The sequence below is a fragment of the Hipposideros armiger genome, unplaced genomic scaffold (genome assembly GCF_001890085.2).
Source record: "Hipposideros armiger isolate ML-2016 unplaced genomic scaffold, ASM189008v1 scaffold_378, whole genome shotgun sequence".
Classification (NCBI taxonomy): domain Eukaryota; kingdom Metazoa; phylum Chordata; class Mammalia; order Chiroptera; family Hipposideridae; genus Hipposideros; species Hipposideros armiger.
The window spans coordinates 1,558,479-1,580,929 of record NW_017731728.1 but is presented as its reverse complement, the minus strand read 5'-3'; the positions used below and the strand labels follow the sequence as shown (position 1 = coordinate 1,580,929).

At 54.1% G+C, this 22,451-nt stretch overlaps 1 protein-coding gene across 1 annotated transcript; it reads right to left on the bottom strand.

Moving 5' to 3' along the window:
• Positions 1-119: 119 nt before the first annotated feature.
• On the bottom strand, positions 120-20,549 carry PRCC (proline rich mitotic checkpoint control factor). The gene is made up of 7 exons (XM_019662669.1): positions 19,803-20,549; positions 11,244-11,291; positions 7,761-8,324; positions 5,268-5,363; positions 3,594-3,737; positions 1,722-1,787; positions 120-413 (listed from the first exon to the last, which is right to left on the bottom strand). The coding sequence occupies exons 1-7, from the start codon at positions 20,262-20,264 to the stop codon at positions 327-329; spliced, it is 1,467 nt and encodes a 488-aa protein (XP_019518214.1). The 5' UTR covers positions 20,265-20,549; the 3' UTR covers positions 120-326.
• Between the last annotated feature and the right edge of the window lie 1,902 nt (positions 20,550-22,451).

Genomic DNA, 22,451 nt, shown 5'->3' with positions numbered 1-22,451 from the left:
GTCCAGAACGGAAAAGGAAACATGCGAAAAAGTAGGAAAGGGCAGGGCAGGCGGCGTCCGTCAGACTGAATGTTTTATTTCAAGACATCCCTGGTAAAAAAAAAAAAAAAAGGCGAAGGGAGGGCTTCAACATTTTATCACATCCAACAGGGAGCGAAGCTCCTGTCCAAGGACTCAGCCCCCGTGAGCGTCACTCGAGTCTGCCAGCTGAGGCAGGAGCTGAATCTTCTAACTCGTGGTAAGAAAACTCGATCCACTGTGTTCGTCCTCGCAGCGGTGAAGCGGGTCCTCAGGAGGGAGCGGGGTCCCGGGGCAGGCGCCGCGGCCTAGAACCCGTACTTGGCCTGGGTCTGACGGCGGCTGAGTTTGTTCTCGGACCACGTGTTCTTCAGCTCCAGCTCCCGCTCCTTGGCCTGTGGCGAGAAGAGGCCAGTCAGCCTGGGCTCTCGGGCCTGTCTCTGGCCTGCGAGCTTCGCAATTTAAGATCTTTCTCCCATCACAACAGTTATGGGCAAATAGCAAACCCCTTTTCTCTTGTTCAAGTGTAAGGGGAAAGACACCTGTTTGGGGAGCTAACGGGTTAAGCAGAACAAAAACTCAAGAATCCTGGACCTTCAGCTGCTAGAATGAAAACTGGAATCCCCAGGTGGGAAACGGACAAATGACAACGAGAATCTGGCATCTGAAAGGAGACACGTCAGCTGCCGTGGGTAACTGACCGGCCCAGTGGGAGGGGACGGGCTCAAAGACTTGGATGGGTCCAAATGGGACACCAGCAGTAATCCCAGTTGGGGGACGCAGTGCTGAGGTGCTGAAGGCAGAGTAGGCGGGACCCTAGAAACTCAATCCACTGAGAGGGCCTGGAAAGGGCCAGAATCCTGACACCCCCAATGACCTCCACAAGTCCCGGCTCTGCAGTGCATTCTGGGAACACAGACACCACCACAGAAAAGGGGCCACTGAACCCCACCCCACAAAAGTCATCAGGTGCCTGCTGGTTTCCTGTGGAACGGGGTGGGGAGGCTAACAGTTTGGGTTTAAAAAAGACCCTACCCTCAAAATCTTCCTGCAAATAACAAGATAGGATACAAAGGAGTTCCTGAAAACGAATGTGAGAACGTGACAAAAACAACAAACGCCAGATCTGCCCTGAGATCACCGAGTAGCACAGACCCTCCTCAAGAGCCTTCTTCCCGTCTGTACCTTTGACACATTTCATAGTTTGTCTCGAAGAGGGTTGTTTAATGATTGAATGAGTATTTGAAAGCTGCCAGGTCCTACCAGATAAATACCAAGACATGTTCTAATTCCTGAAGACATTTCTGCATCCTCTGTATTCTGAATTATTTGTGTTGATGCTTCCTGCCATAAAACCAGCCACCTCATAGGTGGTGGTTTTGCTAAAAGTTGGTGAACCAAGTTTTTCTTTAAATCGTTTTTCAATTACTAAAGTTGCTATTTAAAAGAACCCTGTGAAAAACCATTCCACTCCCTTCTTACAGGTACCTCCAAGGTGTCTGCACCTGAGTCTTAGCTAAGTGACACTGATGCAGCCGGGTGATTCTGAAGGACACGTCTCCCCCTAGTGGCCAAGTGGAGAACTGGGGGGGACGCCTGCAAGGAGCTGGTGCCAGCACCTGGGCCCCAGCCCAGGTCTCAGCCTTCACATTCCCATGTTCCCAGGGATCTTGCGGGCAGGCCACGGCCCTGGGAGCTCTCACCTGATGAATCAGGTACGTGATCTGGTGTTTCCGCCGCTGCTGGCCTGTTGGTTGCTCACCTTTCTTCTGCAGGGGAAGAAAATGCAATCATTAACCCACAAGAATAAAGGCAGAAGTTTCTCACATGCCCAGGTGGTGCGACATTGGGGCGAAACCGACGACACAGCCCAAGTCCTGGGGGGAGAAGTGAGCCTGGAGCTATTTCTATGCCTATGGACTTAGAAAACAGTTCTTTTTATTAAAGCCATTATGCAAAACACCCAACCAAGCTCAGAATACTTGCCTGAAATAGCCCGCTAATACCCCCATTAGACTGGAAATACTCTGAGGTCAGGGGTGTGTCTTCTGTTTCTTGGTAGCCGACCCCACCCCCGCAGCACCGAGCACGGGGCTCTGCCCACAGTGGACACTCGATAGCAGCTGCACTGCCTGCGGTCAGTCTGAAACAGGGTAAGGGCCGGCATGCTGGCGACCTCCCTCCTCTCACAGCCGTTCATCTCTGTCCACTCCTCCTGCCAGGCCAGATGTCTAGCCTGCCTCCCACCTACTGCGCACCCTCTCTCCCATCAATCACCTCTGGCTGAAACCCCACCTCCCCCATTCTCGTCCCTGGAACTGGAGTTTTCACCGTCAGCCCACCGCTCCGATCTCAGCCTCCACCCGAAACGACGGCACTAACCCCCTGACCAAACTCTGATGCAAATGATTCACTGCAGAGTCAGGGCTGGTCTGGGCTTTCATTCTGCGGGTTTTCTGTCCTCGGCCAGTGTTGTTTCAGACTAGAAGCTTCCCAGTCGGCCCCACCCAACTGCCCGAACGCCTCTCTGGAGTCTCCTCGGCACTTATGTAATCAATCTGCACGGTGGTCGTGTACACTCGAGTGACCTTCAATCTCCTCCCACTGCACTGTCAACTCCACAAGACAGGAAACGCACCTTTTTCTTCTTTTTTAAAATTCTAGCGCAATACAATGAGATGAGGGAAAGAAGACTAGGACCTGGGAAAATAGCAAACTCCAATCCCTTGCTGCTATTTAATGTCATTTAATGACAGTTCAAGATGACAAACACAGAACACGCAGCCCCCTCGCGGGCCCACGGCAGCACTAACAACAGTCACTGCCACGTGATGATGCCTCCCGACCCACAGCCAGCAGAGCACGCGCCCCTAAGTGGTTTCCCGGTCATCGGTGATGGATCTGTGCTGCTCTGACCACAATCCTTTGCTCTGTCCTGTGTGACCGCCAGCATTCAGTTAAAACAAACGGCTGGGGTGCAGACAGCCATCTGTGGCCACAGAACAAAGCAAAGTCAACAGGGGGAGCAAAGGGAATGAGAGGCCCGACCTTGGCCTTGCTGGCGCTGGGCTGGAATCCAGGGCTTCCCCCCACTCTCCCCGTAGCAGGCTGACAATGTCCACATTTGCTGGACTCAGCCAATAGCTGAAGCGATGTTCCTCCTCCTGACGGAGACAGCGAGCCCGGAGGAGGCGGGAGTGTGGTGTGGGATATGGGCGTAAACCTCGGGAAGGGACCGCGGTGGCGGTGACAGACGACGGGGAGGAGAGAGCAGGGGCCGCACACTCAGAGGCGAGGACCCCCCACACCCGACTTCTGAGGTCATGTTGCCCACACCTCAGACAAGCTGAGCCAGGTCCCCGCTCAGCGGGCTGGAGAGGGTGTGGCCGCAGGGAGAGCGTGAGCGGCAGTGGGTTCCGTCCAGGTAGGAGCCACAGCGCATCAGAGATGGGAGCGGAGGCAGCGGCGGTACCGGGGCCCAGCGCACAGCCCGGCACCACCCACAACAGGGGTCTGCTAGGGGCTGTGACAGCCCCAGGGGGAGCAGGGCCGCCAACGCCGACCTTCCCACTTACTTTGCTGAACGACTTCATAGACTTCTCCTCTGTCAGGGACTTGGTCACCCACTGCTGGGCCCCGCCGAGCTGGTCGTCACCTTTGATGTCCACAAAGTTGACCTCCTCCCGCCCCCGGTTCCTCTTGCCCTGCAGCCGCTTAAACTGGAAAAGAAGGAAAACACCAGGAGTGGGGGTGCCTGGGTGGGGATCAGAGGTGTTGCTAAGGACCCAGAGTCCGGGTGGTTTGCTGAGCCCCAGTCCTACTGCAGCCTCGGTCATCTGATGCCAGAGGCCCGCCTTCGTCTCAGTTCTCCTGGACACAGGGAAAGGGAGGCCAAGGAGGCACCTCCAAACACGAGCAAGCGCGGTCACCGCTAGGACTCTGTCCTCTAATTACGTATATTGTATCTGGTTTAAGAATTCAGGGTAAAACATCTAGGAATTCTCTAAAAACCAGTTCTCGTACATGTCTGTTCCTCCCCGTTGGGCTGGTATCACCGAATCGGCAGGCCCCACGCCAGAGGGAACGCCAGACAGCGGAACCATGGAGGTGGGTAGACGGGGAGCCTCACAAACAGAGGCCTGGCCAACTTCCTAGGAGCCCACGCCACCTCCCTCCTCCTCACAGACCACGCAGATCACAGCACAGCCACCCAAGGACGTGCCCGGAAGGGGTGTGGGTGGGTGCAGAGGGGTCAAATCAGAACACTGGTCAGAGCATCAGTGAGGCCTCTGGGGTCACTCTCCCCACAAGAAACTGACTTTTGCCACTGGATGAGGTTCCTGCTGCCTCCTCGGCTTACGACAAAATGGGCCCAACTATGGAACCTATCGAGGACGTGCACAGGAGGGCGGGGGACACAACACAGGTACAAGTACACAAGGGATGGGCGCCTTTCTGTGCACAGGTGCACAGAGAATTGTTTTCACAAGAAGCTATGTGCAAAGGGTAGCGCCCTCTGCGTCTCCGTCCCACCACAGGTGGTGACGTCCCTATAGATGAGACGGCACTTTATATCCTGAGCAAGGGAGTTTTTATCTCCCTTGTGCTGAGATTGGGGAGCTCACATGGAACACAAGGGCTATTTACTGAGGCTGCTGCTCCCCCTCAAATCCATTCTCCCCTTTCCTGTCATGTGAATGAACCCAAAATTTTGGCTAGGCATGTTACCACCCGATGAAGACTGCATTTCCTAGGCTCCCTTGCAGCTAGATATGGCCATGTGACCAGATTCTAGCCAATGAAACAGAAGTGGAAGTGAACCTAGGAACTCTGGGGAGGTCTCTAACAGGGGAGAGAAATGTCTGTCCTCTTTTTCTGCACGCTGCTGCAGCAGACTGGCTGGAATGCAGATGTGACAGCTATAGCCTCAGCAGCTATCACCGACCCTAAGAATAAAGGCCACAACCTAGGGATGGCAGAGCAACGATCAGGATGGCACTGGATCCCGCCAACTCTGTGGAACTATCCCACCCGCCCTGCCTGCTCTGCCTCCGTCTAGCCTTCTTTTATAAGGAGAATAGTTACCTTCTCACATATAAGCCACTGTCATTTGGAGAGTCTGTTATATGCTACTGCACCCAATCCTGAGTATAATTTAAAACAGAAGAATTTCTTTTTGCTTCCGATTTTCCCTTAGCTTCCGATTTGTCTGTGGGTCAAATAAGGTCGCTTGTGCTTTGTTAACTTACTGCTTCGTCATCGATGAAGGAGGCGTCTGGGGCGATTTCCTGGGGGGGGACCAGGGATGGGTCCTGTGCGGGATAGTAGCCACCACTGTAATAATCCTGCAGCCAAGGAGGGAAAAACACAGCATCTGAGGGCACAGTAAAGAAGGGACAAGGAAACCCTTATCCCAGGGGCAGTGTGACGCCCACACAGAGGCACAGATCCTAAGGACCTCGCCCCCAACCCCAGGGCGGTCCCTACAGCTCTCCTGGTCTGCGCTGTCCAGACAGGTGGGTCCTTTGTAGGGAAAGGTGACAAGAAATAAAGATATTCTCTCCTGCTCCAGTTTACACCCCACGCCCCCGGCCGCTTCCTGAGACCCATGCCACCCTTTCTGTCTGACAGGTCCTCAGCCCTGTGGCTGCCTGGCCTGTGCCCTAGCTCTGCTCCTCCTGCTCGTGACACCCCCGTAAGCCCCAATGTGAGTGGGGTGAGTTGAGGGCGTGCCACTGTGGACTGTGGGGGACGGACGCCTCTAATCAACAGGCAGGGGAACTACGGACCCGATGGACAATCAGCCACTGCCGCAGTATGAGGTTTACAAAACTAGGAACAAACAGGTTTGTGTTACCAGATTTTCAGCTCAGGAAACTGCTGGTCCCCCTTAAGGATGCACTGTCCACATGTCGTTGGGGCCCCAAGAGGAGGCACAGACCAGGCAGCCACAGGGCTGAGGACCCGTCTCCACCCTGCCACACTTTTCCACAATTCTTCCACCTTTGCCCAAAACTCCACAAAAACACCCCTCTAGGAACATTCATTTTATAGTGAGCTAAGCGGTAAATAAGGTTTAACACTGACTGAATCAGAAGAATATATAGAGACCCAGCGTGATTAGAGCATGGTTTCCCATCAAAGTGCAGCTGACCCTTGGGCAACATGAATTTGAGCTGCGTACATGGCTTTTCCCTGCTTCTGTCAATGTATTTTCTCTTCTGTAGCTCACTTTATTGTAAGAATACGTAATACATATAACATACAAAATATGTGTCAATCGACTGGTTGTTATTGGTAAGGCTTCCGGTCAACAGCAGGCTGTCAGTTCCATTTTGAGGGAATCAAAAGTTACAGCAGGGCTTTCGTGGCCCCCTAACCCCCACATTGTTCAAGGATCAACTGTATTCACAATAAGATACATTTAATTGCAGGGTCCCCTAGGGTATTTGAAGTGCCTTCATTTGCATAGACTGCCTCAATGGTGTTTGTAACTGGATACAGAATTCCTATTTGTTAGTCATTTACCCAGTTACTGGTGGTTTCTTAGATTTAAATAGTATCTTTTCTTGCTAAAGAGGTCAAAACACTCTCATCTTCCTTCTTCCTTCTAAAAATGTTTACTTTAGGGAAGTATATTGTGGCTGGTCAGAGATACAAGGATACAAGAAAGTTCAACAGCAAATATGATCGAAACACTTTGTCTTTGATCTGAACGGGTTCCTACCCAGCCCCAGGCTGAACAGAAGATTAACACGGACCATTCAGGACCATGGTGGCTGAGGAGGGAGTCCCAGGTGGGCAGGAAAACTCTGCAGCTGCCAGGAGGGGCCAGCCAGCGGCCTCTGCTGGGCCACCACTGATCGAAGTCCCCAAAGCCGTGAGGACCCCTTCATTAGGGAAGCTCTGGCTGCTGAGACAGTCTTTCTTAAACCTGTTTACAACCTGGCACCCTACACTCACTCTCTGAGGCCACACATAACACCACACAATGTCTGAATAACAAGTTGTCAGAGCCGTTTACTGAGCATTTGCTGTGCTGTTCTAGGCACCACACCATGCTGACAGTTCTCCCAGCAACCCTATGAGGTTGCCACTGTCACTGCCTCTAACAGCTGCGGGGTCTCAGGCTCAGAGAGGCAGTTAATCCCAAGACTCACAGAGCTTGGGATTCAGACCTCGCTCTCAATCACTGCCCAGGTTACGGCCCCTGGTTTCCCCTCTCCAGGGCCATGCGTCAGTCCTTTCAACTGCTTAGGACTCAGTCGGGGCTTCTCCCCTTTTTGCACTTAACTCCCCAGACTCTCCTCCCCGCCCCCACCTCACCACACCCCACCCCTTCCCTTCTGTGTTTCCAGTACTGCGAACCTCCAGAAACCCCTCTTGAGCTCACAGCAGTTAGAAGCCTAGGCCACAGTTCACTTATCTTCACCCAAGTTCTAACCCCCAGGGACTATCCTGGGTCTCTAAGGTCGGAGACTGCTCCCTTCCGCCTTCTCCCTGCATCTCTCACCAGCTCCTACAATAAGCTTTTGTTTTCAGACTAAAGGAGTCAGTTACGTGGTTCTACCTGCCAGACTTCACGACTTAGGAAATTTTAGAGCAACATTGTTCAGAATAAAGGTCGTATGTTTTGAGGCCGGATAGGTGTAGGACAACCAAACGCTAGAAGAGTCATTAACAGCCCGTATCACTGGCCCAAAGCTCTCCCTGACCGCCACGCCCGACATCCCCCTACCCACCTGATAGTAAGCACCAGCGGCATTGGCATCGCCATACGCGGAGAACTGACTATAGCTGTAGTCGTCCCCGGGCTTGGGCATCCAAGGGGCCCCACTTGAGCCTGCTGCCATCTTGAATTCCAGGGGGGCGTTGGCTGCATCGTCCTGGAAGGCCGGCTCCGGTTCCGTGCCTGGAGGCAGCTCTTCAGGGACAGCGGGGATGGGGTAGGGGTATGGCTCGACTCCAGGAGGCTCAGCCTTGTCGGGAAGGGAGAAAAAGTTCTCGGGGGCTACTTCCTCATCACTGTCGTCCTCCTCCTGCGTGATCTGCTTCGTCACCTGCAGCGCGGCGCTCTTGGCAGCAGCCTTGATGGCCGAGGGTGACGGAGTGGTGGTTGTGGTGCCCACAACAGGCGCAAGAGAGGGCTTGGACTTAGTGGCCGGTCTGGAGGGCTTAGTATCAGAGGAGCCATCCGCGGGTTTCCGGGAGAAGGCGTGGGGCAGGAGCAACCTGTTCGTCTCTTTCACAGTCAGGTTTTTAGGTTGGGGAAGCAAGGCGGACAAGCCAGTCCCCTCACCGGATCCCTGGTGAGCCCGGGTGTGGGGGAGGAGGGAAGAGAGATGACAAGCGAAATGTTATGACATGCGCTACTGACGTCAAGAACAAGGATTAGACGGGCTCTCGCCTAAAATCTCACCCACCCTGCTGCCTTCTTCCCTCCACCTACGCAGGTCGTCATCCAGTGGGCCCGACCCCTCCTGCCTCAGGCCCGTCTGCTGGCTGCTTCTCCCAATGTAACATGCTGCCCGTTTTCCTCAGCTCCATCCCAACCCAGCCCCACTCCCTCTGCTACTGAGCCATCCTGATTCTGAGTTCACCAAATACAGCGCTCTCACTCCCACATCCTTCTTCCCAAAAAGCCCAGGGCTCTCTCCAGCTGCTCACTCAACCTCTGCCCATGTCCTGAAGGTTCCTCTCGGCACGGGAACCTGCCGCTTCCTTTGGACGGCTACTCAAAGTCAAGGACAAGGCTCTGCCCAAGAGAGACATCCGTACATGATGCCAAAAGTCCCCTGCCCTGCCCCAGAAAGACCCTACAGATGCGGTGCACTCAGCTCGCTCGTGCCAGAGTCAAGCGTTTAACGGATGAACGTGTACCCTGGCTGGTTCTTAGGTTCCCCCTAAGAACCCTTGGATCCTGCTTTCTGCACGCTACCGGGCCAGTCTGGCCTAACTGGAAGGCTGAGGAAGCGCCAGCCTGAAAACGGAGACTGGAATAAGGTCGCTGTGTCGCTGTCTGGGAGTACCAGTGTGCTTCAGCCGCTCGGCCAAGAAATGCCCAGAACACACAAATACCATCTCTGGGTCAAGCAGGCCAGACGAAACCGCTCAGCGGAAAGTGGGCTCTTGTCACCGCTGTGCGCGCGCACAGGTTGGGGTCCCTCCAGCCCAGCTGTCCTGAGGCTCAGGATCACAGGAATCAGACTGGGGGGCCGGGTGGAGCACACCCGTGGGCAACCTTGGAAGGGCTCGACCTCCCAGGTGACACCTGGGTCACAGCTGTGTCCCCCCTTGCCGACCAGCTCAGTCTCTCTACCCACTCATCTCTTCCTCCCACCGGGAAGACTGCGCCTGCCTCCTGGGCTGCCTTCTGATCTGAGCCCGTGTCCTCCCACCTCCTCCAGGAAGCCCTCCCGATAACGGGAGCGGCTGGCCTCGCTCGGCCTCAGCATGGCAGTTTCCTCCATGGTGCCTCCTCCACCACCCACCACCGGCACGGGCAGTTATCTGCCTCACCTCCACGTGACTGGGTCCTTCTGAGACCTCCCAGCTAAGGTGGAAGTGACACCTTGACATCAGGGGAAGGGGCAGCGTCAGCATCTACACCTGAAACCTCTACAGGCAGGACCACGTCCGATCACCACGAGGTCAGTGAGTGTACAGGTCACTGCGTGCGGGGTGCAGTAGGAAGAGACTCCTGGGAGCCAGGATGAATGACGTGGGACACGGGGAGACAGAGGAGCAGCAGAGGCCACCCCAGGCACTGCCCGTTCAGGACTCCAGGTCTCAGTTATGGAGCAGTGGCCACAGCAGCAGGTAAGAGCTGGGACCCCACAGCCAGACCCGAGCCTGAACCCCGGCCCTGCCCCGCACTGTCTGACCTTCAGCCAGTTCCTTAAGCTCAGTTTCCTCCCATGTCACACAGGGATGATGACAACACGATGACTTAGGCACTTACGAGAGTAAACCAATTAAATGCTGCTCAAGCACTTAGAACAGTGCCTGGTACACAGTAAGTGCTATTTCAGTGTTCACTGTCCAGGTCAAAAATGAGACGGGGAGAAGATGGGTAATTTTAAAATACAGATGTTCGGGCCAGCTGAGTGGTGTATCGGTTAAGAGTTGGCTTGGGACGCCAGCTCTGAGCAGCAGGGCCCGGGTTCAGATCCCACATGAGGGCCAGTGACACTGCCCTCTGCAGCTAAGATCGACCTGTAGCCGGGCTGCCATGAGTCGCCAGTGACGGCGTAGGCTGCAGCCCCTGCTGCAGTGGGCTGCCATAGGCTACTGTGTGTGGCCGGCAGCTGATATGAGCTGCCAAGAGCCACTGTGAGCGGCCGTCCAGAGTCCGGCAACTGATCTGCCTCGCCCGGGAAGAGCTCAGTGATAATACCAACATGGGCCAGTGAAGCGACATCTTCCACAACTAGACTGAAGAACAAAAGGACAGCAACTTATCTGTTCCCCTTCCCTACATTCCCCAGCACTGTTCCCCTCCCCAAATTCCCCAATAAAATCTTAAAACAAAACAAAACAAAAAAATAAAAAATAAAATACAGATGTTCTCCAAACAGACTCATAGATACAGAGAACAAACTAATGGTTGGAGATGAGAGGAGGGTTGGGGGGCAGGGTGAAAAAAGAGAAGGGATGAAGTACAAGTTGGCAGTCATAAAAACAGTCATGGGATATAAAGTACAGCACAGGGAATATGGGCAATATTGTGATAACTACGTATGGTGCCAGGTGAGGACTAGACTCATCGGCGGATCACTTTGTAAGTTACATAAATGTCTAACCACTGTGCTGTACAGATGAAACTAATATAATATTGAGTGTCAATTGTAATGGAAAAAAAAATGTTTAACGTAATAAATAAATAAAATGCAGATGTTCCCTAAGTCATTTTGACCAATTTGTTTACTCGACCCTTCTGAAGAAATCCTTTTACCGGAAAGTAATGAATGAATCATTGCGCTCCAGCCCATCCCCCAGCCCCCTACCTGTTCTGTAAGAGATGACACAGCGCACACATCAAAAGCCAAGTGGCAGCGAGGAGGGGCAGGGACGCACACGGTCTGATGTTGTCAAGGAAACCCACATCAGACCTAAAAAGTCGGTCCTCAAAGCCTCACTGGGACACAGCTGCTGTCCTTAACCCCTTCTTCCAGGGGGCGATACGGGAAGAGGAGAAATGGCTTCTGTCGTGTCACCAAGCTTACCTGAAGGGCAGTTTTCTTCTTTGTGGGTTCATCTTCCTCAGAATCTGACTAAGAGAAAAAGAAATGGAGTAAGACCTCACTGTCAGAGCAGAGAGGAGGAAACACATCCAGGGAGGCACATGTAAAGGGCCCACAGCACCCGGCACCCGGCGTGCCCCACCCCTGCACAGAGGCGCAGCCACCGGGGCCCAGCCCAGCAGCTCCGCTCCCTCCCACTGGCCTCCTGGTCCCTCACCTCCAAACCCCCAGACCTGTGGTACAGCCTTCTTGGCATCCATTTCTATTTCTTTAAATTAAGACTATTTCCTTCCATTTAGTCTTTGATGGAAGAAAGGCTGCATCCATGTTTCTTCCTATAAATATATCCGCTGGAAGGTGAACAGGATTTGGACCACAATCCCACCCAGTCTCAGCTTCACATTTAAAACCACTGGTACAGATGACATAACCACAAGGCTGGGGAACTCCAGCGGGATCAAGCGGTGTGTTAACTACTCTTCTACGAGGCATTAAAGGTCAAGGCCATTGGAGAAATCCATTCCAAGTATGATGTACTGTCTGCCAGACGGCTGTCCAGGAGGCAGGCGAGCAAGCGACGGCTGTGAGTCTGGGCAGCACGGGAGGCCCTCCGTGACCCTCCAGGGCTGCTTCTCACACAAGCTCTCATTCGGAAAACAGCTGAACTATTAGCTCAGTACCAGTTCCTCAGCATCTTCAACTCGCAGAAAGACGCACAGCATAGCAGGAGCAGGCTTTAACGTTGTATTTATAAAAATCAACCCCCACACCAAGGGCCTTCGAAGCTTCCCACCTGTTCTCAGGTCTGGGTGTCTAAACACAGGTGACAGGGCAGGACTCGCAGACCCCACTCATCTCGAAGAGCCTACAAGAGCCCCAGTCCCCTCCCTGCCTTTTCAGCGGACCCCCCACCCGCCACCACCACCACCAAGCTCCTCTCTGTCTACACCAGGAACTTTCATCACCATGACTGAGAAGGTGCTCTACGCAGGACTCTGTGCTAGGTACTGTAGACAGGGCTTCCTGACTGGTGTCCCATGGGCAGGTCACAGCTGTGACACTGGGCGACTCAGCCCACAGGGCGCCGGGCAGGGCTTGGGGCAGGTAGAGAGAGTCCTGGCCCGCTGGTCTCCAAGGAGCACAAGCTGTGCGTGTGGCAGGACATGAAAACAGCCCTGCCCTCAAGGAACTTACAGTCCAGGAAGAAGGACAAGAACCCAAACAACTACAATAAGGCAGGAAGAGCCCCAGGCAGAGCGGGGTCCGAACACGCCCCCAGAGCCCCGTGCCTTCCTTCACACACGACCTGCTTTCCAGTCCCTCTCCCGAGCCTGTGTGAGCCTGTGTCACGTGTCACCAGCACCGCTCACTCTCCCCCTCCCCCGGCCTGCACTCTGGACTTCCGGACCCCAAACTCCCCAAAGGGCTTCCTGCTGAGCCTCACCTTGCTCCTCCTGCTCTGTGTCCCCACGTCCATCATTGGTTGGGGCGGGGTCACGCTAACCTGGCGTCTGTGCTGGCTCTGGAAAGGGTCCGTTTACACGTGCCACCGCCCTCTCTCTGACAGCAAAGGCCCTTCCTTACAGCTCAGTACCGCTCACAAGAGTAGGTCCACGAGGAGTTCAATTATACTGTCGCTGCTGCCAAATGTATAAAAACCACCCACACGCACGGGAAACCTGTCTTGATACTAAAATGTGGGGGATAACAGAGGGTGGTGTCTGCTGAGTGCCTACTGTGCGTCAGGCAACTTACAGCCTTCCGTTTAATCCTTACGTTAACGTTTCGAGGCAGGCCATCAGTACCTAGGCCTGCCAGGTAAGGAAAGCAAGGCTCGGGGCCGTTAAATAATGGCCGCCTCCCTTTTGGCTCGTGCTTCTGTGGCAAGCCCGCGCCAAGCTGCCCATGTTCGTCGAGGCCTGAGAGGCACAATGACCAGATGCCACTAGATGCCCGTGACGTGGCCGAGAGCACCAGGCACAAAATCAGAAATACAGCTTTGAGTCTCAGCTTGGCCACTTGCTGGCTGGGGGTTCCCCAATAAGCCGTTCAACTCCCCAAGCCTCAGTTGGAAAGAATACTTACCCATGTCATGAAGACGTTCTAGGCATTACATGAGCTACTGTGCATGAAAACGTATATAAACTAAAATTCTAAACAGAGTGCAAGGATTATCGTTCTCGCTGGTCTGCCAAGATATCAAAGTCACCCAAAGAAAAAGCCTTAAGCCCCAAACACCTAAGTGTCTTCAGCCTTTCTCTCGGTTCCACACTCCCACGGCCTCAGGGGCTCCTGACCACCTCCCACCTTTTGCCCAGGAAGACCCGTCTCCTTCCATGATGACCCATCTCCCTTCTAGCGGACCACACACAACCACCGCACTTGGAGCTACACAGGCTTCTCGAGCCAACCCCAGGCACGGTTCAACTTTAACATCTTGGGCAATAGGTCCAATGGAAATGACCTGAAAATAAACTTGATCCAAGTTTGAGATGATTACATTTATAAAACTGTATAAGCATATTCTTATTTTTCAGATCCTGTGACGAACAGAAAGTGGCTACTGTGAAAGTCAAGACAAGCTGTGCTGCGGCTAATAGGCTGAAGGCCAGACCAGCTGTGGGAAGGAAATCCAATTTCTCTTTAAATGTCACAGCATGTCCATTATACTGACAGCCTAAGTTTAAGGTTTAAAAGCACATTAATAAAAAAACAAGTGCACAAAGACGTGAGGAGCACCTTATCGTATCTGGGCTTCGAGCACTGCTGAGCGTTCCCCATCATCCTTCTCTCTTTGAACATCTTACACCAATCTACTGAACCCCATTATACATCATCTCATGAAGGGCACCAAACAGGACAGGCTCCCTAAAACAGAACACCAAAACAAGACCCTGAAAACTGCTGAGCCCCTAAACCCCTGCTGAGTCACGATTAGTCATCTGTAAAGGAGGGGTCACCTATTCAAAGCTGACCAAGGGGGCTCAGAGACAGTCCGTAATGAAGCTGGGGCTACAGAGAAGTCCAGGGGGTTGCAAGGTGGGGAAATAGAGAAAGGGCCACAGGACTCGAGCCAGCTCCATCCTGGAAGAGGCTGGGAAGACGGAGCTCGCTGGTTCACTATGAAAAGAGGTTTAGATGCCACTCAAAGCCCTCTGGGAGGCGGGGGCCTCACTGAACACAGGAAACAGGAGAGCTTGGAAAGGAATTATCCGAATACTTCACGAAGATAATGAACTTTGGTTTAGAGTACCAAAAGGCAGGGAGATGAGTAATCCAAGTGATAAGAGACTGCTGTGTGCCCTCCAATCACCCCAGGGAGGGCGGGGGAGAGAGAGAGAGAGGAGGTTCAGCTGCCTGGAGCACGCAAAGGAAGATCAATTCAGCTTCGATCAAGAGCCCCTGCAAGCAGTGGCTTAGCCTAAGCACACAGCACTCATTTGAGGCCCGAGGAGAACTCCCTGGATGGTGAGAGGTGCACAGACATAGTGGGTTTCTTTCTTTATCATACGAAAACACATTTAACATAAAATTGACCATTTGAGCCATGTTTAAGCGGACAATTCTGTGGCACTGAGAACGTTCACGATGTTGCATACCGACCACCGCTATCTATTTCCAGGACTTCTTCATCATCCCAGACACTCTGCACCCCACTCCCCGCCCTCCAGCCCCTGCTGACTGACGCCTGGGCTCCTTTCCTTCTCTGTGAATTTGCCCACTCTGGGCGCCTCACGTAAGTGGAACCATACAGTATGGTGCCCTTCTGTGTCTGGCTTACTGCTTACTTAAGCATACAGTCTTCAAAGCCCATCCACGCGGGAGCACGCGTCAGAATTTCCTTCTTTTTCAGGGCTGAAGTGTACACACCGCACTTCGACCCCCTCAATCCCTATGGACACGAGGGATGCTGCCATCTTTTGGTCACTGGGAGTAGTGCACCCTGAACACCGGAGAACACGTATCTGTTTCAGTGGCTGCTTTCCATTCTTTTCACCTAGGAGTGAATCTGCTGGACCACCTGGCAATTCTAATTAACTTTTTTGGGAACTGCCAGACTGTTTTTCCACAGGAGGCTGTGGCGTCAACTCCCAGGGTCCTAAGACCAGCGAGCGGCACTCTAAGCAGTCCCCACCTCGGGGCCCAGAGAGATGGGGGCACCCAGGGCTGGGAGAAGTGCGCCGGGCCAAGCTGGCGCTCCCGAGACTGGGAGGCACAAACTGGCTGCGTCTCTTCAGGAGATGGCATTGTATTTCTCCGTGGCCTCACAGGGCCTGAACCTCAATGGCCACCGCTGTCCTCTCTGCTCCAGCTGCCAAGAGTGACAAGACACACACACCCCGAGACTGCTGAGCAAGAACGGAAACAGACATTTTCCATTAAGCGAGGCCCAGTGGGATCTGCTCATCTATCAGAGCCTCGCCCCCCCCACGGCGGCCTCCCCTTATCTTCCCAGGCTCTGGTTCTGACCGACTCCCCCTCCAAAGAGCATTCATTAGTGGCCAGGAGCCAGGGAGGAAGTGCCGGCGCGGGCGCAGCAGGCATGCGCGTGCACATGCACGCAGGCACGCACGCGCGCACACTGCCGCCACCCCTTGGCTCCAAACTCAAACCACCACCACCCTCCAATGAGCTGGACTCATCAACTTGGTTTACTCGTGGGTCTCGAGTATCTCCTGCTGACACTCGCCCTCAGCAGGATGGCGCTGTCTCGGCCACTTTCCTCTCCTCATCCTATCGCTCCCCTGTTGCTGGCTGCCCAAGGCTCTACCTTTCAGACAGAACAAAACATGTCTGCGTGCAAATCCGGCTTCGCTACTCCAAGCTAGGGTTTAGGTGAATAGCCGCTTCTCTACACCCCTGTTTCGTCACCTGCAAATGCGCGCTAACACTCAGCCTGGAGTCACTGGGGCGCGTGGCAGCGCCCCCCACAGCAGGCACCCCGCAAGCGCTGGTGCACTTCCCCTTCCTGGGCCGCTGCAATCAGCGCTTCATTACCTGTTTAGCAGAAATGACCCAAATCGGTGAAATCTCAATCCCCCGGCTTCAGACTTTCCACTATCTAGGTAAACAATCTGAAAGTGTGGATAATACTAATCCAGATAACCCCAAAATTCCAATTTGCTCTGGAATGCACTTCTGCCGGGCAACTTGGCAGACTCACTCTTCCAACTTGCGTTCGCTACCTCCTGATTTTAGAGTCGGACTCCCCTAAGCCCATGAACGCGACAACTGACCAATACCTGAAGGTGGCTTAGGTCGCAGCAAGAACAGTCAGAGGGGACAGGGGAGGACGGGTGTCCCCTTTATGGGCCATTCCTGACTCCGCACATGGAATTTGACCTGGAGAGAGAATACGGTATTAACCTGTCCCCTGACTGCTGCGAATTGATGAGTGACCCAAATCGAACCAACTCTCCCCTGGAAAACTAGAACTGGGACTCAGGTTGTAGTTTAGTCTGGGCCGATCACCAAAAGGAAAGAAATAAAAACAGGGAGGTGTGAGTAGCCATCTTTCACCTGCAACGAACGCTAAGAAACCAGCAGAGGAAAGCGGTCTGCAGACAGGAAGAATGACATGTGCAATGAGAATGGGGGGCCCTCCACTTCCTGGCCCCAGGCCCCCGGCACATTAGGAGGCATTCCTATGCAAGGTGAGGCAGCTCGAGCTGCTTTCTGACGCCTGCAACCAGTTAAACCCAATCCCCCATCTGCTCCGCCTCGTGTTCCCCTCTAAATGGCACCACTGCCCTGCCGGCTGCCTGGGCCAGAGGCAGGGAGTCAACCCTGACCCCTCGCCTCGTCTGTCATCCAGTCAGTCCCCTAGTCTTATCACTTCTACTTTCCAGGCAGACGCGAACCTCCACTTGCCTCCATCCCCTGCCACCCCCTCACCCAGGCAGCCCTCGTGTCTCCCGTGTGTCTGCCAGCTTGCTCCCGCTGTGATCCGAGGGTTCTCGCTCAGGCTTTCAGGGCGTTTCACTCTCCCCAGGATCCCCGTACAAAAGCTCACGATCACCTGGCCTCGGCTCTCTCTGCGGCCCCATCTCTCACCACCCCCGCCCTCCCATGGGCTCCAGTACTGTGCCTTACCAGCTTGGTTCCCGCAAAGCATTTGCAAAGCATTTTCATCCCTTGCCTCTCCCTCTGCCCGGTGTGCCCCTCCCACCCCACCTCTGCCTCTGGCTACCTCCCACTCATCGGCCTTATCTCTGTTCAGACATCTCCTCCTTCTCCGGACTGGTGTCTCCCCCAGCGCCAGCTCTATCATGGGTCTTCTCTGACGTGACCTAAAATCTCTCTCCTTGTTGGTCTCCACTCACAGACCATAAATTCCTTCTGAGAAGGGTCTATTACTGTACTCTTAGCTCCTGGCACAGAGAAGTAGCTCAATATTGAATTAATTTAATTAATTAATAAGAGTTCAGAGTTAATTACTTCTACGTTAGCACCAAATTCTAAAGGGAAATTACTCAGGGAAACAACTCGTTTTTTCAAACATGTATTGAGAGCCTACTAAGTGCAAGACGCAAAGTTTGGATCCCGCGGGGCTCAGAGCAGGAGGGGGCACAGCTCTCGGAAAGACGAAGGCCACCCTCACCTGCACATCCTGGGCTCCCTCAGGCCTCCCTCTCCAGGAATTGTGTGTTCAGAGAACAGAAACAGCAACTTGAACAGAACGAACATGGGAAATGGAGCCAGCGAAGGGCCAGCACGTGACTTCATTTTCATTATCCGTGTCACGGTTCTCAGGAATTTAGTGAACTCTGTTTAAAAAAGGAGGGATGGAGTTAGGAGTCCTCGGGGTTTTCCGCCACTTCAGCCAACTTAAGTGGAAGCTTCTACAGCCTCTACCAGCACCGTTTTCTACCTTCACGGACCTAGAAATGAGCCTTTCCCCTGTCACTGTGGAAGGAGGCGGGCGGGCTCAAAGTGCCATCTTCCCCCCAAATACCACAAGTGGGCTGAGGTCAAGTTTGGGAAGAAACTTGTGAAGAGGCGAGAAAGGCGAACGCCATGGCCATGAACCTGTCTTCCTGTCTTTCCCTTGCTTCGGATTACATCAAGGCCACGTACGTCTCAGTGGGTCAGCAGAAGGCTCTTTGGATCCCAGACAGAAATGGCAGACTCAGGTGAGAAAGAAGGGGAAATAATAAGAAAGAAAGATGGAACAGGACAGTGAAGGGCTTTCCGGAGCCTGCTTCCATGACTAATCCACGTTCATTCACTCAGAAAATACTTAGGTGGTACTCAGTATGCGTCAGGCATGGTTTTAACCACTGGGGACAGCAGTGACTAAAAGAAACCCTAAGCCCTGCCTTCGTGAAGCACACACACTAGCAGAAGGAGAGGAAATAAAATATATAGTGTGTTGGATGGTGAGTGCCATGGAGGTCAATAAAACGAAGAAGGGGGTGGGGAGGAGTGGGTGAGTGACAGGAGGTTGCAATTTAAACAGGAAAGCCAGAAGTCCTCCCTGAGAACGCGCGTCTTTTAAGCCGAGACTCGAAAGAGGTGAGGGCGAGAACATCGGGAGAGGCGGGGAAGGGACGGAGGGGCCGCAAGTACCAAGAGTGGACACGGCCCCTGGGCAGAGCGGGAGGTCTCAAGAAAAGCAGTAAGAACGCAGTAAGAACGAGCGTGTCTCGGAGGGTTACCAAAGGCACGCCAGGCACTGACCGGTTAACTTTTCCGAAGAGAAAGGAGAGAGCGCAGGATGACTCTAAACCACGGCCTACCTGCCCGTAGGCTCGGTGTCTCCTTATCCCCAAAGTACTCGCTCCAGAAAAGGCCTTCTAGGTTCCCGCTCCAACATCCAGACAAGAGACGCTCGGCTGCCTCTTCCAGAAGGAGGACCCAGGCACCCCAGTTCACCTAGGCTTGACAACACCTACATGGTGACACTGAGGCACAGACCTGGCGTTTGGATAGACCCAGCTCTTCACCAGGTAAGAGCTTACCTGCTCAACACCTGTTTGTCATCTGTAAGCCGGCGTGTCTCCCAGAGCTCTTTCCTAATTGAAGGACCGGGCCAAAGCCTGGCAAATGATGTGGACTCAAGAAACACTCAGTCACTCGCCTCCGAAACAGAACCCAGGCCGCCCCTCCTTTTCTTTTCCTCCAGACCCTGGATGCTTTCAAGTTCCAAGGCAAAGGAAAAGGTTAGTCTCCAATGCCCAGCTAGGGCTCAAGCACTCTGGTCTCCTGTCACTTCTTTGGGTGCCACATTTTATGCTGTTCTCAGGATAAGAGGGGAAAAGAAACCAAAAGAAAAAAACCCCGGCCTGAAGTGAAGATGCAACAGGAGGGAGTAGAACCAAGTGTCCCTGGGCCTGGGCCTGTCATGCCAGGTGCTGGCATGTGGCCCTCGTGCAGGTTCGAGAAACCCGCACAAACACCCTAAACTCCCAAAGTTGACCAACTTCGGCTCAGTTAGCCGCGCTGTACCAGGGCTCCTGTGGTCGGGGACAGCGTTTGGAGGAGGGAGCCGATGCCCAAACCCGATGGACAGTTTGCGGGGCGCCCTCCCCGGGTACTCACATCCCCCTTATGCAGCTCCGGCGCCGCAATCTTCACGGGTTCGGTCCTCTTCTTTGGCTTGGGCAGCCCCAGGGGGGCCCCGGCAGCGGCGATAGGGGGGGGCAGGCTGAGGCCAGGGCCTCGGGCCGAGGGCAACCCCAATCCCAGCCCCTCCCCAACTCCCGCAGCCTCAGCCGGGCTCACTCCTGGAGGTGGGGGGAAGCCTCCCAAGCCGAAGGGCAAGGGGGGAGGAGGCTGGAGCCGGGGGTCTCCGCTGGGTGGGGGCAGCAACAGCGGCGGGGGAAAGGCTGGGGCTAGCATCTGAGGGGGCGGAGGCAGCAAGGCCGGACCCTTGGGTGCGGGGAGAGAAGCGAACAAGCCCCCTAAGGTGGGCCCAGATGTAGGGGCCGCCGCCTCCTCCTCCTCCGGCTCAGCCTCGTCCGGCTCACTCTCATCGCTGCTGGCGTAAGCAACCAGCGACATGGCGCCTCCCGCTTTTGGGGCGCCCTGGCCGGCAGACGAGGCCTACTTGAGCCCGGGGATGCCCGGAGGCCTAGCGGGCCCCGCCACTCGGCGGGGCGGCCAACCGTAAAGTCCACCTTCTCCGTACTCTAGTGCTAGCCCTGGCAAGAGCCCATAGCCACGGCAGATTTCCCCCGAGTAAGGCTTCCCTCTTCACTTAAGCTCCCAGTCCCGGGCAACTACACACAGCTAATGGCCGCCGATTCACTCCGCCTCCTCCTCGCCTCACTAACACAGGAACTACAACTCCCAGAGAACACTTAGGACACGACCCCATTCTGCGCCGCGGCTAGCTCGGCGCAAGGGATGGCGGGAATTGGAGTCCGAGGGAGGATTAAGGGGCGCGCAGACAGACGGGCCACCCGCCTCTGGCGCGAGGTCTCCTGGGATAAGTAGTTTTGGGTTTTCTCGGTCGCCTGACAATTCCTGGGTGACTACAAGCTCCATCGGTCACCGCGATAGTCACGGAGGCGGGTAGGAGAGCATTTCGGTACTTGAAGTTCCCTAGGGTAGCCTCTCGGGCGCTAAGATTTATGGGAGATGTAGTGCTTTTAGAAACTGCAAGCGATGCCGGGAATGAGAGGGAATCTGGGAAGGTGGCGGATTGGGGAAAGCCGCTTAAAGGGAAAGGGATCTGTAAATGAAAGGACGAAGCTCTAGGGTCAGCTGAAAGCGGGAGTCGGAATTAAACACCCGAAAAGAACCAGGGCCCGGGAGACCTGTACGAAATTGGGCTTGCGAGCCAGAGAAAAGCAAGACTTCATGCCTAACAATAAACATCTGAGAGCTGAAGTAAATGTGACGTAAGAGGGAGGAGGTGCTCTCCCTCGCTGTGACCAAGGTGCACAGCCAGGAGCACACCTGGCTTCCAGCCTGGGGCCTGGCCTTCCTCGGCAGCCACCAGTGAGGCAGAAAAATGGGCGGGGCCCTGGAAGTCAGAGCCGGGTACTTGAGCTTAATGCCTTTCCCTGGGCCTAGAGGGGCCGCTGCATCTCAGTCCCCTTCCTAGGTCTGGGGCGTCCACCCGAGTCCGTCCCTGTGTGCTGCGCCTCCCACCTATCCATCGCGATTGTCCTCTGTATCCGGCTATGTGTGTGGCTGGTGTTTGTCGGGGTGTGCCCTTCTCTAGCTCATATGTCTGCCCATGATTCTGTACCTGCCCTGCCCTGTTCACCTGTGACTTTGTGTGCTTTTCTTGTTTATCCATAGTTTCCCCTTCCTGTTTGCCTGTGACCGGGTGCCCTCTGCTTGTCAACTCTGTCTCTGTGTCCTTTACATGCTAATCCACCTCTGCGTGGGTGCCACCTACCTGCTCCCTGAGAGCAGGAGAGCTTGCTGAGCTCAGCCCATGAAGACCGTTGAGATTCGGAAGGAAGGCTGGAAAGGATGACGAGGGGACAACGGGGAAGGCAACAACGAAAAGGACAGTGAAAGGCCCAAGCTTGAATCTTCCATTGGAGGAGTTTGATAAAGGCCCCTCTGCACCCTGACCACGTGTCTAACTCTCACCCTGCATTCAGAGACAAACTCATGCCACCTCCTCCATGGAGTCTCTGAATGTGTTGGTCCCAGCACGTTTCTGCATACTACCTATTCCTAAACTTTAATGTGCCGGAGATCACTGTGAAAACTGCTTAGAAATGCACATCTATGAATCTAAGCTTCAGATTTCCTATTCAGTACGTGTGGGGTGGGACCAAGAGTCTGGGTTTTTAAGAAACTCCTCAGTTGACTGCAAAGCAGGTGCCCTGAGGAACTAGACCTTCCAGTCCTACCTACAGCAGGTGCGCTCTGCACAATGCTGACTTCTAACACCTGCTTTTCGCAGCTAGGTTCCCCAACCCAGTTTCTGGTGACTTTGGGCATCACTTCTCTTCTCTGAGTTTCACTTTCTCCTTTGAAAAATGGATGGAGTACTAAGGAGCCCTGTCCGACCTCTGTGAAAAACACCTCCTACTAACACAGTGAAATGATTTAGAGAATAGGGAACTTTCAAAGGAATCTGACTATCCTTGTTCCTTGTCTTGCTGCCCTGCAGAGAAGAGAAGCCCCACCAGGTCAGGAACCTGTGTTTGACACATTTTCGAAGCTGGGTCCTCTTCCCATAAAGATCAGTGATTCGTTTATTAGGTATATATGCTGCTCTCA

What these genes read in the sequence shown, in the direction of transcription:
- PRCC (XM_019662669.1), bottom strand. Translation starts at nt 20,264, where the DNA reads ATGTCGCTGGTTGCTTACGCCAGCAGCGATGAGAGTGAGCCGGACGAG. An exon ending in CGGAGCTGCATAAGGGGGAT is followed by an intron (nt 11,292 to 19,802) that starts GTGAGTACCCGG and finishes TTTTTCTCTTAG; the next exon opens with TCAGATTCTGAGGAAGATGA. An exon ending in CCGCTGGTGCTTACTATCAG is followed by an intron (nt 5,364 to 7,760) that starts GTGGGTAGGGGG and finishes CCTTGGCTGCAG; the next exon opens with GATTATTACAGTGGTGGCTA.